At 36.3% G+C, this 14,554-nt stretch overlaps 1 protein-coding gene across 1 annotated transcript in view; it reads right to left on the bottom strand.

Annotated features, from left to right (window-relative positions):
- CSMD3 (CUB and Sushi multiple domains 3) overlaps positions 1-14,554 on the bottom strand; it is a 781,433-nt gene that overhangs the window by 441,579 nt on the left and 325,300 nt on the right. Inside the window, exon 7 of the mRNA XM_038745631.1 lies at positions 4,355-4,432. Within this exon, the coding sequence (XP_038601559.1) occupies positions 4,355-4,432 (78 nt within the window). The remainder of the gene's footprint in view (positions 1-4,354; positions 4,433-14,554) is intronic.

The raw sequence follows: 14,554 nt of genomic DNA, 5'->3' as shown, positions 1-14,554 counted from the left end.
TCTCTCCACCGCGGCTAAAGCTGCCAGAGAACACAGAAGGGTTGATGATTGTGTTCATTTTTGGCATAGTGGATAATAAAGTTTGCCAATTGAGAGAGCAACAACTAAATCCTAGGGGTAAAATTCATTTCAAACTGCCTGCTGTTACCACTACAGAAAATTCAAACATATTAACCTTCAACATTTTGAATGCACTGCTACTTTTCACTTTGCCAGTTTTTTTTTTTTTTAATCTCACAATAAACTAGGAGACAGTGATCGGTAGAAGCTATCTGTTCCTCAGTGCATAGGAGGTACATGAGTTCTTGAGGATCACTAGGTTATCACTTGTTAAGAGGGAGGTACCCAGGAGTGGAGTGAATTTCATTTTGTTGTGAACTCCAGAAATTAGCCAACAGGCCATTCTCCTGTTGAGGTACCAGTTGAGGTATTTTAAATGTAGTCTGGCCTAATCGGCTAAAGTGCATTAACCCAACAAGTCCCCCTTCCACTAGCTCCTGCAACTTCCCTAGCCTATGACCTACTATGTGTTTTTCCAATTCCTTAATGTCCCCTTTTAACTTTCTTTTTTTTTTGGTAACTGGTCCAACCCACCTGACTTCTATTAGGAGTAACCTCTCCGACTCTATCCACATTTCCATTTGGCAGGCCCTGTGACTCCTAACTACAAAGCCAATGAAGAGTGGCAGTCGAAGAGGACATTTAAGAGCAGCAGAGAAGCCCTCTCATCAGGCCTATCTTCCCCTCTGGTTCATCTCCTATCCATAGGAGACAATTTAGAGGTTCTCCTGCAGGACTTCATCTTAAGACTATTGATTTTTCCCGACTAAAGTATCAAAATAATTCCATGTTTATCCACCTATATTATCAGTTATTGGATATTATTCTTATTTTCCTCCTGAAAAAATTCTCCATAGTTCTATTTAAATTGTATGGTTTTTAAAGCAATTTATATTGGGAGATGACACAATGAAAGTTATTATGATATTGTAAATATTATTATTAAGGTTGAATTTTTTCCCCTCCCAAATTATCCAATTGTTAGGAACTTCATCCGGAAAATATTGAATGTTATTTCTTTTATATTATAATTTTATGCACCAAGTGGCAGTGTTAATAAGTTACAATATTGAAGGATACTGTAGTTTGTCTATGTAGCTGTATGGCTTTAATTTAAAAAGCTCAGAGTTTTATGTCAAGAGCCACATTTAGTTATTAAACAAATAGGCCTTCAGTGAAATAAACCAGTGAATTCAGTTTCAGAACATACTTGTTCAGTTCAGTGAAAGGTTGGATTCAATTCTTGGTGCCTAAAACTCTATGGACACACTTCCAGAACGATTTCAAATAGAGGTGGGACATTCTGGGAGAGATGTGTCCATGGAGTTGCTATTGATCCGAGACAGCATAAGACAAGACAAGAAAGTTAGTATACTGATCTGAAAGGCTGTGCCTTCCATGTCCCTTAAAAAGTTGTTAATGTGCAGGAAATCCTTACTCAATATGCAATCATTTTAAACGCCTATTAAGACATGTATTTCCTCTTGCAATGCCCATCATTTCAAATTTATAATAAAAGTGTTGTGCAGGTGAATATCCACATGCAGTAACAAATGTGTATAGTAATCACTCACAGAAATGAAAATATTATTACACAAAGCAATTGTTCAAAGCTAAATGAAAAATTGAGAATTTTGGCTTTAAGCCAAATGGAGAACTAAAAGTGATGCTTGAGCATTTTATTAAGATGAAAACTGCATAAGGATGCTTTCCATGGTGAGAAATAATGCCCCAACATATTTTGGAATTAAAAATGAAAAATGTAAGTCCACACAAAACATAGTACAAAATAATATATACGTGATTCTATAAAAGGAAATAAAAAGCACAATATATTACTAGTATACCACATCCAAGTATATTCTTCTTCTGCGTGTTTGTGCAACTCTACCTACTCCCTACTATAAGAAAAACAACAACACATAGTTGTCGTTTCCAACCAAAGCTCTCATTGACTTCCATCTGCTTATGAGACTTCTATGTTCTGTAGAATTAGTTCTTATTGTTTTCCTAAATCAAGAGATTACTTTGATGAGGTCGTACTGCAAGCATGTGAGATTGTAGCCACCCAACAGAGATGAGAGTCCATGAGCAACATTTCATAAAAGACCATTTCATATCCAACTCCAGTCACATGAGATTCAATTTTAACCCTGATTGATCCATTTGAACCAAATGAAATCCTGGGCTACAAGCACAGTTCCTCAAATATAATGATAATAATAATCAATAATTGTGACATTTGTTTGGTGATTACTATATGACAGGCACTGTGTACTAAGCATGTGAGTAGATACTAGCTAATCAGGTTGGGCAGTCCCTGTCCCACCTGGGGCTCACAGTCTTAATTCTCATTTTACAGATGAGGTAACTGAGGCACAGAGAAGTTAAGTGACTTACACAAGGTCACACAAGCACACAAGTGGCTGATCCAGGATTAGAACCCAGACCCTTACTCCCAGGTCTGGGCTCTATCCATTAAGCAGTGCTGCTTGCTATAAAACAGACATTTTGGTTTCCAAAAGACATTTAATCTTTGGTAACTTTATTTCATATTTACTCCATAAACACAGCATTCACTTTGTCCTGGATTTTCCAAAATTTTTTTGCCATTATTATACATTTGTCTTTACTCCTAACTCAAGTTCACAGCTTTAGAGTCCAAATATATTATCTAAGTATTGCAACTAATAATTTTCTCAATTTAGGAACCAGTTTTGGTTTTTTGTTTTGTTTTGTTTTTTGGTGTATCTAAAAAACCTCGAGGAAGCTAGGACTTGTTCCAAGACAAAAATAAAATTGGATGGTATCCATCTGTTCAACTGCTGTTTTGGAAAAGCTAAATTAGAATTAATTCCTTGATGGTTGAAATAGTGTTATGAAAACAAAACAAAAATCCCTGATTATAGTTTGTTTTTCTATTAGGTTAGCATAAAAGTGCTGGAAGTTTATTTAAAAGCGAACATTTCACAGTAATGATTTAGTCTGCCATACAATCAGGGGGATCTGATTTTTTAAGTTGTTTATCTCTGGTTAATATAGGTTTTAAATGTAGAATAAACACATATCCTGAGCTAACATCACAATTCTAAATTAACTTAGCCCTGGTATACTGTGCAAGTCCTAGCTACGAGTCATATGAAATATGTGTAGTTAGTTCCATTGCTAGGAAGAGGTCAAAAGGAGATTTGGGGGTGTAATCAGAGACAATTTGGACTATTAATCATTACATGCTGATAGGGGAGAGCAATTCTACTTGACATTCATAGCCTTATGCTCACTATCTAAATTGGCAGCATCATCACCTCCCCTCTCTCAGGAGGAGTGAAGAGGAGAAAGTAGACCAAACCACTCAAAATATTTTGAAATTTTGGAAATGTGAGTGTAATACTGTCATAAAGTAATAAAGAACTGCAGCACTCTATTATCATTATGACTATTATATTCTACTAAAAGTACATCTTCCCCAGATAGTCTTCCCTCACTAATCTCTCACTTCCCCATCAAATTTTCCCTTCCTACTGTGTCATTTAGGCACTTGTGTCTCTACCCTGTTAATACTTAAGTACTCAACTTTCCCCAACCCACCAAAGCACTTTGTAAGCATATCTTCAAACTTGTTGTAATTTATTTTATTGCTAGTCTCCCTCTCTAAACTGTAAGCTTGCTGAAGGTAGGGACGTGTGCATTTACTGTCTTGTACCCCAAGTGCTCAATTCAGTGCTTTGCACAGAGAAGCACTTGATACATACCTGTTCAAGCACATTACTTCAGAGAATCATTTCATACACATAATAATTCGGGACGTAATATGTAAATCTTTAAATAAAAAACTTAACCTTAAATAGTTATGTGTTTATGAAACTGAAGTCCTTAAAACTTTCAGAAGCAAATTTGTTGGCCCTCCAATTAAATGATTCGCTTTCTGTGGGTTCATATATTTTCCCACACTAAATTACTAAATCAAACTAAAAGTGCAGCACATTTATGTCCTAGAAAGCAAATTTTATACATGAGAAATAGTTTTCAATTTAAAGTGTTATTCCTAAATGAGTAATTTGTGTTAAAATATATTTTTTTCTCATTAAATAAAAACAAATAAAATGGACACCCCTCCCCCCGACCAGGGATTTTTTTTTCTTACTCTGTTTTGGTAGTGTTTGCCATGCACATTATAGGAAGATATTATAAGCATACTGATAGACAAACAGTTTAATAAAACATAAGTGAACAACACAGACAACACAGACTTCACTCTTCCACTAGAAAAAGTAACAAAAAGGAGTACACTCACAGATAGAAAACTTGTTGTTGTTGTCTTTCCCTGGAAACAATTTAAATCCTCTAGATTTAAAATCTATGGCCTTTTTCACTAGTTAAGAAAACAAACAAAAACATTTATCAGGAAATGCAATCTAAAGATGTAAGTCAAGTTAAACTGCTTAAAGTGGAGATATGTGGTTAAAGAAACTGCTCTCTAACAGCCTGTTAGTGTTCTCGGTAGAAAGAAAAACAAAACAATTCATTTTAAATGAAATGTAAGCACCCTAATAAGACTGTGAATGTACTCAAAATAATGCATGATTTTCACTATGGTTCACAGTAGGGGTCACAATATCACCTAATAGCACCATTCATAATTGGAACTGTGAGTTGTTTTGCTTTTCAGAATGGACATATGATTAATCTTAATGATGACAATTCTGGAATCACCTTTTAAACTCTAAATGATAATCGGAGTTGGTAACAGAGTAGATAGTTATACTGATTGGAAGATGAAGATTATAAAGTCATATAGTGACAATAGGATAAACAGTTTTCTAACCCAGCACTTTTCAACTTAAAAAATCAATAATGATTCTTCACTTTGAATTTCATTAGTTTTTGCAATCCTTGAATGTGAGTCATAACATCTCTCATATTCATTTTGGAATAGCCTAAATTCAAAGTATGTTATTAAAGTTCAATCAAATAAATCAAATGGAACATGGTGAGCACATAGGTGGTCAGGGAAGCTCATCATGGTCAGGGAACAGGTCTACCAACTCGGTTGTACTGTACTCTCCCAAGCATTTAGTACAGTGCTCTGCACACAGTATCTACTCTATAAATACCCTTGATTAATTTATATGGAAGCAATTGGATAATACTGAAGTGATACAAATAAAGAGGCCCACTCTCAATTCTTCACAGAAACTTAAACTTAGTAAGCATTTCATTTAGGTTTTCTGATTTACTATTTATTTCTTTGAATACAATGTAGCATTTTCAAGAGCTTGTTTGGAACTTTCTTTTAGTAGTCCCTTTAAATTTCCTCAGGCAATACCTTATGAACTAGTCTTGGGTTTTTTCAAAGGAGAAAAATTACCTCCCCAAATAAAAAACAAAACAAAAACTAATCTATGAAGAAGATATCTACTGTGTGGTTAGACTGATAGTAGATTTTATTCAGCTTACTGGAATATGTCAAGTAGATTAGACTGTAAGCTCATGGGCAGGAAAATGTACATGTTATATTTTTGCGCTATAGTCTCCCAAGCACTTAGTAGAGTGCTCTGCACACAGTAGGCACTCAATAAAAATAATTGATTAATTGACTCAAGAACCCTACTCTTGAGTTACAAACTTAAATTGCACTTTTTTTATTTTTTCCTGAAAAAAGTAATTTAAAAAAATATATGTATCATACCTGATTGATAAACCACTTCCCTACCCTGATGTTTGAGGAAATCACTATCTCTTGACTGGGGATTAAAGATTTTAGACATATATAGGTAACTCTAGGAGGTTAAACACAACCCTAAAACAATTAAGTGAAAAAGAGAAATAAATGGAGTGGAATTCAAGTGAAGATTGAAATTAGTAGAGCAAAATACTAAGAACTCTTGTGGAAAGAATTGGCTTACATGTATGAACATTCCAGAAAGAGCACATTTAGGGATAGGAAGGGAATTGTCTAAACTGTAAGAATAAGCTCATACAATAATTATTTTAATAAAAATTCACCAGATTGACAACTTCTAGAATTGACTCTTGCTGAGAAACCACAGGTATCTGCATAGTTATAGGTGTAATCTGCCCACTCTGATGTTACTAATGACCTCCTTGCCAAATCAGATGCTATTCCATCCTAATCCTCCTAGACCACCAAGCAATCTCCCACATTATGAACCATCCCTTTCTCCTGGGAATCGTGTCTAACCTTTGTTTCACTGATATTGACCTCTTCTGGTTCTTTTACCTTTCTGGCCAGTCCTTGTCCTTATCTTTTACTGGTTCCTCTTCTTCCTTCCATTTCTTAACTGTGTGGATCCCTTAAAGTTCTGTTTTGGGTCTCCTTGTACTCTCCCCTTACAACTTCATCCTTGGAGAAATCATTTCCATGATTTTCACTACCTCCTCTCGGCAGATGACTCCCAAATATAACTCTCCATAGGCAACCTTCCTCTACTTGGATGTCCTATCGACACTTCAAACTAAATATACCAAAAACAAACTCTTCATCTTCCCACATGAACCCTATCCTCCTCCAGACTCATCATGGCTGACAACACCACCAACTTCCATACTTCACAAGCCCTTATCCTTGCCGTTATCCTCGACTCATCTCTCTTCTTCAATCCACATATTCAGTCTATCATCAAATCCTGTTGGTTTTGTCTCCAAAACATCTCTGAAATTCATCCCTTCTTCTCCATCCAAACTGCTACTATATTTTTGTCTCCACTACTGCATCAGCTTTCTTTCTTACTTCCCTGATTTCAACCTTTCCACTCTTCAGTCCAAAATTCATTCTGCTGCCAGGATCATTTTCTACGAAATCATTCTGCATAAGTCTTCCCATTCCTCAAAAAGCTCAGCCATTGACCATTCATTTCCATATCAAACAGAATCAGCTATAATCAGCACTCAATCGGTTCTCTTCTCGCCTCACTACTCTCTGACTACAATCCAACACATTTCATCCACTAACACTAATATGCAATATACATTTTGCTGTTGATTCCTTCCTCATGCTCTCCTCTGTGCCTGGAAGTCACATCCTCTTCATATCTGAGAGACCACGCTCTCTATCTTAATGGCATTGCTAAAATCATATCAACTTCAGGAAGCCATCCCTTAGTCATATATCCACAATCTACATTATGTAAAAATCTAAATTCATATTCCTGAAGCATGCTGATATTCAACCCACCCCTGACCCCACAACACTTATGTAAGTATCCTTATTCTCTGCTACATCTCCTATTGTTAATTCATTTTATTGCCTGCCTTCCCCTCTACACTGTAAACTCCTTAAGGGCTAGGATTGTGTCTACCAACTCTACCCATCTTGTGTCTACCAATCCCAAAAAGCATTAAGTGAAGAACTCTAAACGCAAAGTTCTCAATAAATGTCATTGATTATAGGTCATTTATTGAATATTCACCTTCCCAAATAAAGGTTGTGGAAAAACGGAAACCATTTTGGCATGGTTATAGAAAAACAAGCATTGAGAACAAATATGTATAACCTCAACAAACCTTTTTGGTAAAGGGTGTCACCTGTGGTGTTTTGAAGACTGATTACATTATGGCATCTACCAATTAAATCTTGACAAGGTTTCAGGTTATTTTTAACCCACAAAATATGTCATTTCAAGATCAAATATTTAAGAAATCTGCCCCTGGTTCCCAAAAGAATATGCTCTTCCTGGGATCTGTGCATTCAGTCTTGTAGGTATCTCAAGTTACTGCTAAATGAATAAAGTGCCACATGTTACATATTTATTAGAGACAGAGAGAATGTCTGTGCTTGTATACGGAATGACTACAGTGCAAAGGGGCTGGGGAGAGTAACTATAATGGTCAGGAAGATAAAAAAGAGTTTGGGCAAGATATGCTAAAAGTTAGTTAACTGAAGGTAATGTGAGCTAGGGAAAAATATTCAAAGACCAACTGTGAGAAAATGAAAGTATATGCCATAGTTTCAATATGAGATGCACTTGTAAATAAATTTTTTAAAAGTGCTAACATTTCAAACTTCCTTGTGATTTTTAATTTAGAGAAAGTGGAACAAAATAATAGTGTCACTGCTCTAGGGAGAGGAGGTCTCAATAGTGGACTGTGGAGTAAGGCTAGAGGCAGATGAAAAAGTCAGAAATGCAATCTGCTAATTAGGAGGGATGACATGCAGGGTCTGGTTCAGCTTTGCAACTAAACCAGTGATGCAAAAGCATCTCCTGGTTCTGAAAATGTTGGTACTGACTCTGTGGAGGTGTGGATAAAAAGAAATCTGTATGTCCAGGAAATAGATAACTGGCTCACATTGCAGGTGCACTCAGTGCATGAGTAGGAAGGAGATTATACAGATAATCCAGTGTCAACGGTGAAATGAGGATGTGCTATTATAAATTTACTTTTCTCTTTTAAAGCACTGGGAAAAGGTCAACGTTCTTGAGAAAAGTGATTAGAATTCAACTGAAAGAGAGTTTCTTTTTTATTAGAGATGGTGTTTAGTAGAGAAAAAACTTACATGTCAAAAAGAAACAGAAAATAGTAATCATTTTTGTATCTGCAAAACTCTTTTTAAGAATTAAGCTCTGGGGTAATAACAATTAGGTCAGTTCAGGAATAATGAGAAAACAATGAACAAATATTCAACCAATGAATCGAAATACACAGACTAAATGTACAGCCATAGTAAATTACATGAAACAACAAGAATATATTGATTTAAAGTGACTAAAAAGTATCATCATATTGCATCTAAGCACCAATCAATTAATTTGTAAATCTAAAATAATATACTTTTCTTCAAATGTGTGTCCATGACTGGACAGAAATAAACTTTATATTCAGATTTTTTTTAATCCTGTTTTCTTATGGAGAAAAGTTAATGTGAAATATAAAATGAAATATTTCATAGGAACTCAAATGTATATAATCAAGTTTTTAAGTCATAACTTGAAAGTATTGGGCAGTTTTTTAAAAAAAGTTCTAAATTAGATGAAATTACCAATAAAAAACTGGGAAAAATAAAATATTCATCCTTTCACCGACACAGGCATGCATCAAAGGTATTAAATTTATTTGGAATAAAATAAGGACTTCCCTTTTAAACTCAAAATGATTATGGGACTCTCTTAAGAAAACAATTGAACAATAATTTACAAATGGCCAAAATTTATATAGCTACAAGTAGCTTGAAACAAGTTTCTTCTCTCTTTGTTTTGATTTTCTTCTAATATTTTTGGCCAGACTAAAAAAGATGGTTAACTTTTTCAATTAGAAAACTAAATTAGCTACAGAATGGGAGAAGGGATCAACAGTGAGTGAAATTTAGTGGTGATAAATCTGCTTCTATCTGCTTCTTAATTGTGCATAAATAAATAGCAAAGATAAATGTCAAACAATTATAATAGTTACCACATTTCTTAACAGAATTTGTACATTTTCTGTTCAGGTATAGTTTCTGGTTATAAAATGTCAAACAATAATAAGAGATACTATTTTTTTTAACTGACTCTGTACATTTTCTGTTCAGGTATAGTTTTTTATTATATACCATATCTAAGCCAAAAATGTATATCTATGGTTGGATGCAGGTGTACGCATTTACACAGCAAAAGCTTCAATGTCATCTAGGCAAGGGTAACCTTGGTCTATTTATCACGTTTAGAGAATAACATGAGTCTTCCTGGAAAAAAAATGCATCTTCCATAGAGTATTTGTGTACACTCTGCTAATTTGCTCAACAACAGATTTATTTTATCCACAATCAGGGGCGTTTCTCCCGCATAATCTCTCACCATTGCCCTAGATAGGTTTGTCTTCTGCATCCCTCTAATTGCAGTTTCAAAGAACATTATCTCCTAATCTCAACTACAAACAGCCTTCTAAATATAAAGGGAGCCTGGGTTCCTCTTGCAGTCTACAATTTTACTTGAACCTCTAAGTGAGAATTCATTGTTCCTGAATGGCCCTGGCTGGGTTAACGTTTAATTAATTGTATCATCAAATGAGCCTCACTACCCCTCAAAAACCTTTCCAAGTTTTTACTTGGAAAGCTTTCCTGGAGGTTTCTAAGTAATTATGCAAAGACCTTTGCAGGTTAATCCTGAATCTTAGTTAAAAAGATTTTTTTGACGAACTGGTATTTACCGGTTCCTGAACATACCAAAGACTATAGATTTATGTGCATATATGTCTATACATATGCCAAGTTTGTGTCTGACATTCAAAACCCCAGTTAAAAAAAAGGGGGGGGGGGGTTATGGACTTGGGGAAGAGGGTGGGGAAGGGAGCAGATATTTTATTTAGACAAACAGCTGTAATTCAAGTGGTAATAAATAAATAGTATTTGGGTGCTTAATGTGTGTTGAGCAATATTCTAAGCACTAGAAAGAGTACAATACAGCAGAGTTGGTAGACACATTCCCTTCCTCACAAGGAGGTTACAGACCCGAGGGGGAAATAGACATTAAAATAAATTATGGATAGGTTACATAAGTACAGTGGAGCTGAAGGTGGGGTGAATATTGAATGCAAATACTATGCAATAGTAGGCAATACTACATGAAAAGCACTGTTCTAAGCTCTGGGGAGGTTACAAGGTGATCAGGTTGTCCCACGGAGAGGTGGGGAGGGGAATCCCCATTTTACAGATGAGGTAACTGAGGCACAGATAAGTTAAGTGACTTGCCCAAAGTCACACAGCTGACCCATGCTTTTTCCACTGAGCCACGCTGCTTCACTTGGATACCGATCCAAGTGTCTAGGGATGAAGAAGGGAAAGGGAGTAGGGGAAATGAAGGCTTGTCAGGGAAGGCCTCTTGAAGGAGATATGATTTTAGTAAGCCTTTCTTCTCCTTCTCCTAAGAACCATTATCCAACCTTGGTTTCACTGACACCATCCTCTCCTGTTTCTCCTCCTGTCCCTGCGGCTGCTTGTTCTCAGTCTCTTCTGTGGGCTCTTCCTCTGTCTCCCATGCCCTAAATGTGGATGTCCCTCAAGGTTCATTTCTATGTTCCCTTCTATTCTCCATCTACACCCACTCTTTCAGAGAATTCCATTGCTCCCATGGCATCAACTACCACTTCTATGCAGATGATTCCAAAATCTACATCTCTAGCCCTGATCTCTCTCCCTCTGAAGTCTTGCATTTCCTCCTGACTTTAAGACATCTCTACCTGGATGACCTGGCATCATCTCAAACTTAATATGTTCAAAACAGAACTCCTTATCTTCTCAGCCCAACCCTGTCCTCACCATGACTTTTCTATCACTTCAGACAGCACCAATATCCTTCCTGTCTCACAAGCCCATAATCTTGGTTATTTTTAACTCCTCTCACTCATTCAACCTAAATATTCAATCTGGGGCTAAATCCTGTTGGGCTCTACCTTCACATCATCACTAAAATCCTGTTTCCTCTCCCTCTTAACTGCTACCATGTTAATCAAAGTACTTATCCTATCCCACCTTGATTACTCTATCAGCCTCCTTGCTGACCTCCCTGCCTTCTGTCTCTCCAAACTCAAGTCCATACTTCATTATGCTGCCCAGTTTATTTTTCAAATGTTCAGGACATATTTTCCCACCCTTGTTTGCCCATCCACCTCCAGAGAAGAAGCGTGGCTCAGTGGAAAGATCACGAGCTTGGGAGTCAGAGATCATGGGTTCGAATGCCGGTTCTGCCACTTGTCAGCTGGGTGACTTTGGGCAAGTCACTTAACTTCTCTGTGTGTCAGTTCCCTCATCTGCTAAATGGGGATTAAGACTGTGAGTCCTATGTGGGACAAACTGATTACCTTGTATCCCCCCCAGCACTTAGAACAGTGCTTGACACATAGTAAGCGATTAACAAATACTATCACTATTATTATTATTATTAATAAATCAAACAGAAACTCCTTTGACTTTAAAGCACTCAATCATTTTGCCCCACCTACCTCACCACATTACTCTCCAACTACAACCCATCTCACACACCTTGCTCCTCCCCTAAGGCTAACCTTCCCAAAGTGGCAGTGCTGTTTACCTCACTACTGACCTCTCATCCACATCCCATCTCTGGACCGAGATGTGCTTATTTTTCACATCCAACAGACAATTCCTCTCCCCACCTTCAAAGCCTTTTTGAATAGGTTTTCCCTGACTAATTCCTCTTTTCCTTTTCTCCTACTCCCTTCTGCAATGCCCAGTCTCGCTCCCTTAGCCCCACAGCACTTATGTCTATATCTGCAATTCATTTCTTTATATTAATTTTTGTCTCCCCCTCTAGACTGTAAATTCATTTAGGGCAGGGAATGTGTCTGTTATAATGTTGCATTTTAGTCTCCCAAGCACTTAGTATAGTGCTCTGCACAAAGTAGGCACTCAATTAATATGATTGATTGATGGATAAGGCTTTGAAAGTGGGAGAATCACCAGACAATAATTAGAACAATATTTTACTAAATACCATTATATATGACAGCACGATCAGGTCAACCTAGAGAACCACTGTGGCCTAGTGAAAAGATCATGAGCCTGGAAGTCCAAAGGACCTGGGTTCTAGCCCAGGCTCTACCACTTCCCTGCTATGACCTAGAGTCACTTAACTTCTCTGTGCCTCAGTTACCTCATCTGTAAAATGGGGATTACGACTGTGGGCCTCACATGGGACATGGGTGCATCCAAACTGTTACCTTGTAATTACCACAGGCCTTAATACAGTACCTGGCATAAAGTGTTTGAGTATCATTTAAAAAAAAAAAAAGGAAAAATGCCAGAGGCACACAGCTACCTGCCCCTCTTGATCCTGCTTTTTTATATCCCATATTTTTACAAGCTTTTTATTGTTTTATTTACTCAATAGCTCTACTTTTATTTTGGATAGTAGAATAAACAGATTTAGAATTATGTTCTAAGTACTCATTCTTGTGAAATTTCTGATGAACTAGACTGTACATCCTATGATTTCAGCATCCTGAAACTCTTTCCACTTTTGCCCATTAACATTCCTGTAGTTTTAGTTTTAAAAAGTTTGATGGTTAATGGTATTTATTAAGGACTTATTATGTTTAAAACACCAGACTAAGTAAATACACAGTAATCACACCAGACACAGTTCCTGTCCCACAGGAGGTACACCTTTTAAGAAGGTGGAAGAACAGATATTTATCTCTCCATTTTACAGAAGACAAACTGAAGGACAGTGAAATTAAGTGACCTGCCCTAGGTCATTTAGCAGGCAAGTGGCTAAACTGGAACTAGAATGTTTGTTTCCTTCTGATGGTTTGAGGTGTAAGGACGGATACAGTATCTCTCTTTGCAGGATTTTAATGGAAAAAAAAAAACTGTTTCAGATCCTTTCAGCTTCCAAACCCCAAAAGAATGTTTTTGAGCTTATTTTCTTGGTTTTCCAACCCTAATACCAAGCTAATTAGCTTTGTTAAGGAATTATTTCAATCATGTGTGACCTACAGTCTGACTTAGTGATATGTATTCCATATCACTATATCACTATCATTCTATTTAGGTGCACTTAGAAGTAAATATTAGCTGGTAATGTGCCTAAGTACAAAACAAGTCTCATTTGTTTTTAAAAATGACTATCCTCTCCTTTTTCCTTGCTTTAATTATGCATAAGGTGAACCTTTTAAGCTCCTGGTAAGAAGGAAGGGAATGTGTTTTTCCTATCTTCTCAGGTGCTTAGTACAGTGTGCAACACTAGGTAGGTGCTCCATAAATCACATAACTACTACTACTACTACAATTTCACTGAATTTTTGTCACCTGCTAGGAGAATTTTCTCTTCTACATACACTGGAATTTTACTTTCTAATATTCTTTTCCTGAGACTGGCGCCCAGTGTATATCTGATACAAGATAAAACTGGCTTCTTGCTGAGCATGGTTGATATCCAAGAAAGCACTATTTCATCTTCTATTTTCTGGACTCTTTAAATCTTGTAACCACTTCCTGATATTTGCTCTAAGGTTGAACCTATTAATAATATTTAGTGACAATTCAACATTAAAAGGCTAAAAGAAAGGCCAGGATTATTGTTTACTAATAGGTTAATGATATCATGAATGCCACCTGAGTACTTAGCCAATAGCCTAATTGTCTTGCTACCTAGAATATCATTCCCACCACCTTCTTGATTTATGTTACGCATGTCCCAGGTCCCTTTAAAAAGTTAATTATGAAACATATCTGTTCCATGTAGAAATACACTAAAAGGTTTTAGTGACATACTACAAAATTAACTCAGAAGCTTATGAAACTTTCCTGTTTTAATATCTAGCAATATTTCTCTTTAATAGAATTAAAAGCATGAAATTAATAGGTTCATCAAAATTTTCTCCAAACTATAACCCATGATAAAATATCAACCTCATAACACAAGTTGGGAACAAAATTCCGTATGGATATTTCACTTTTAAAACAACAGATCAGAGCTTTTGTTTGTCTTTCTGCCATTACTCAAGCATTATATCGTGTATAAATTCATTAAAATTCAAA

Source organism: Tachyglossus aculeatus, chromosome 4 (assembly GCF_015852505.1).
Source record: "Tachyglossus aculeatus isolate mTacAcu1 chromosome 4, mTacAcu1.pri, whole genome shotgun sequence".
NCBI lineage: Eukaryota > Metazoa > Chordata > Mammalia > Monotremata > Tachyglossidae > Tachyglossus > Tachyglossus aculeatus.
Note: the sequence above shows the minus strand (reverse complement) of the source record. Positions and strands in the feature narration are given on the sequence as shown.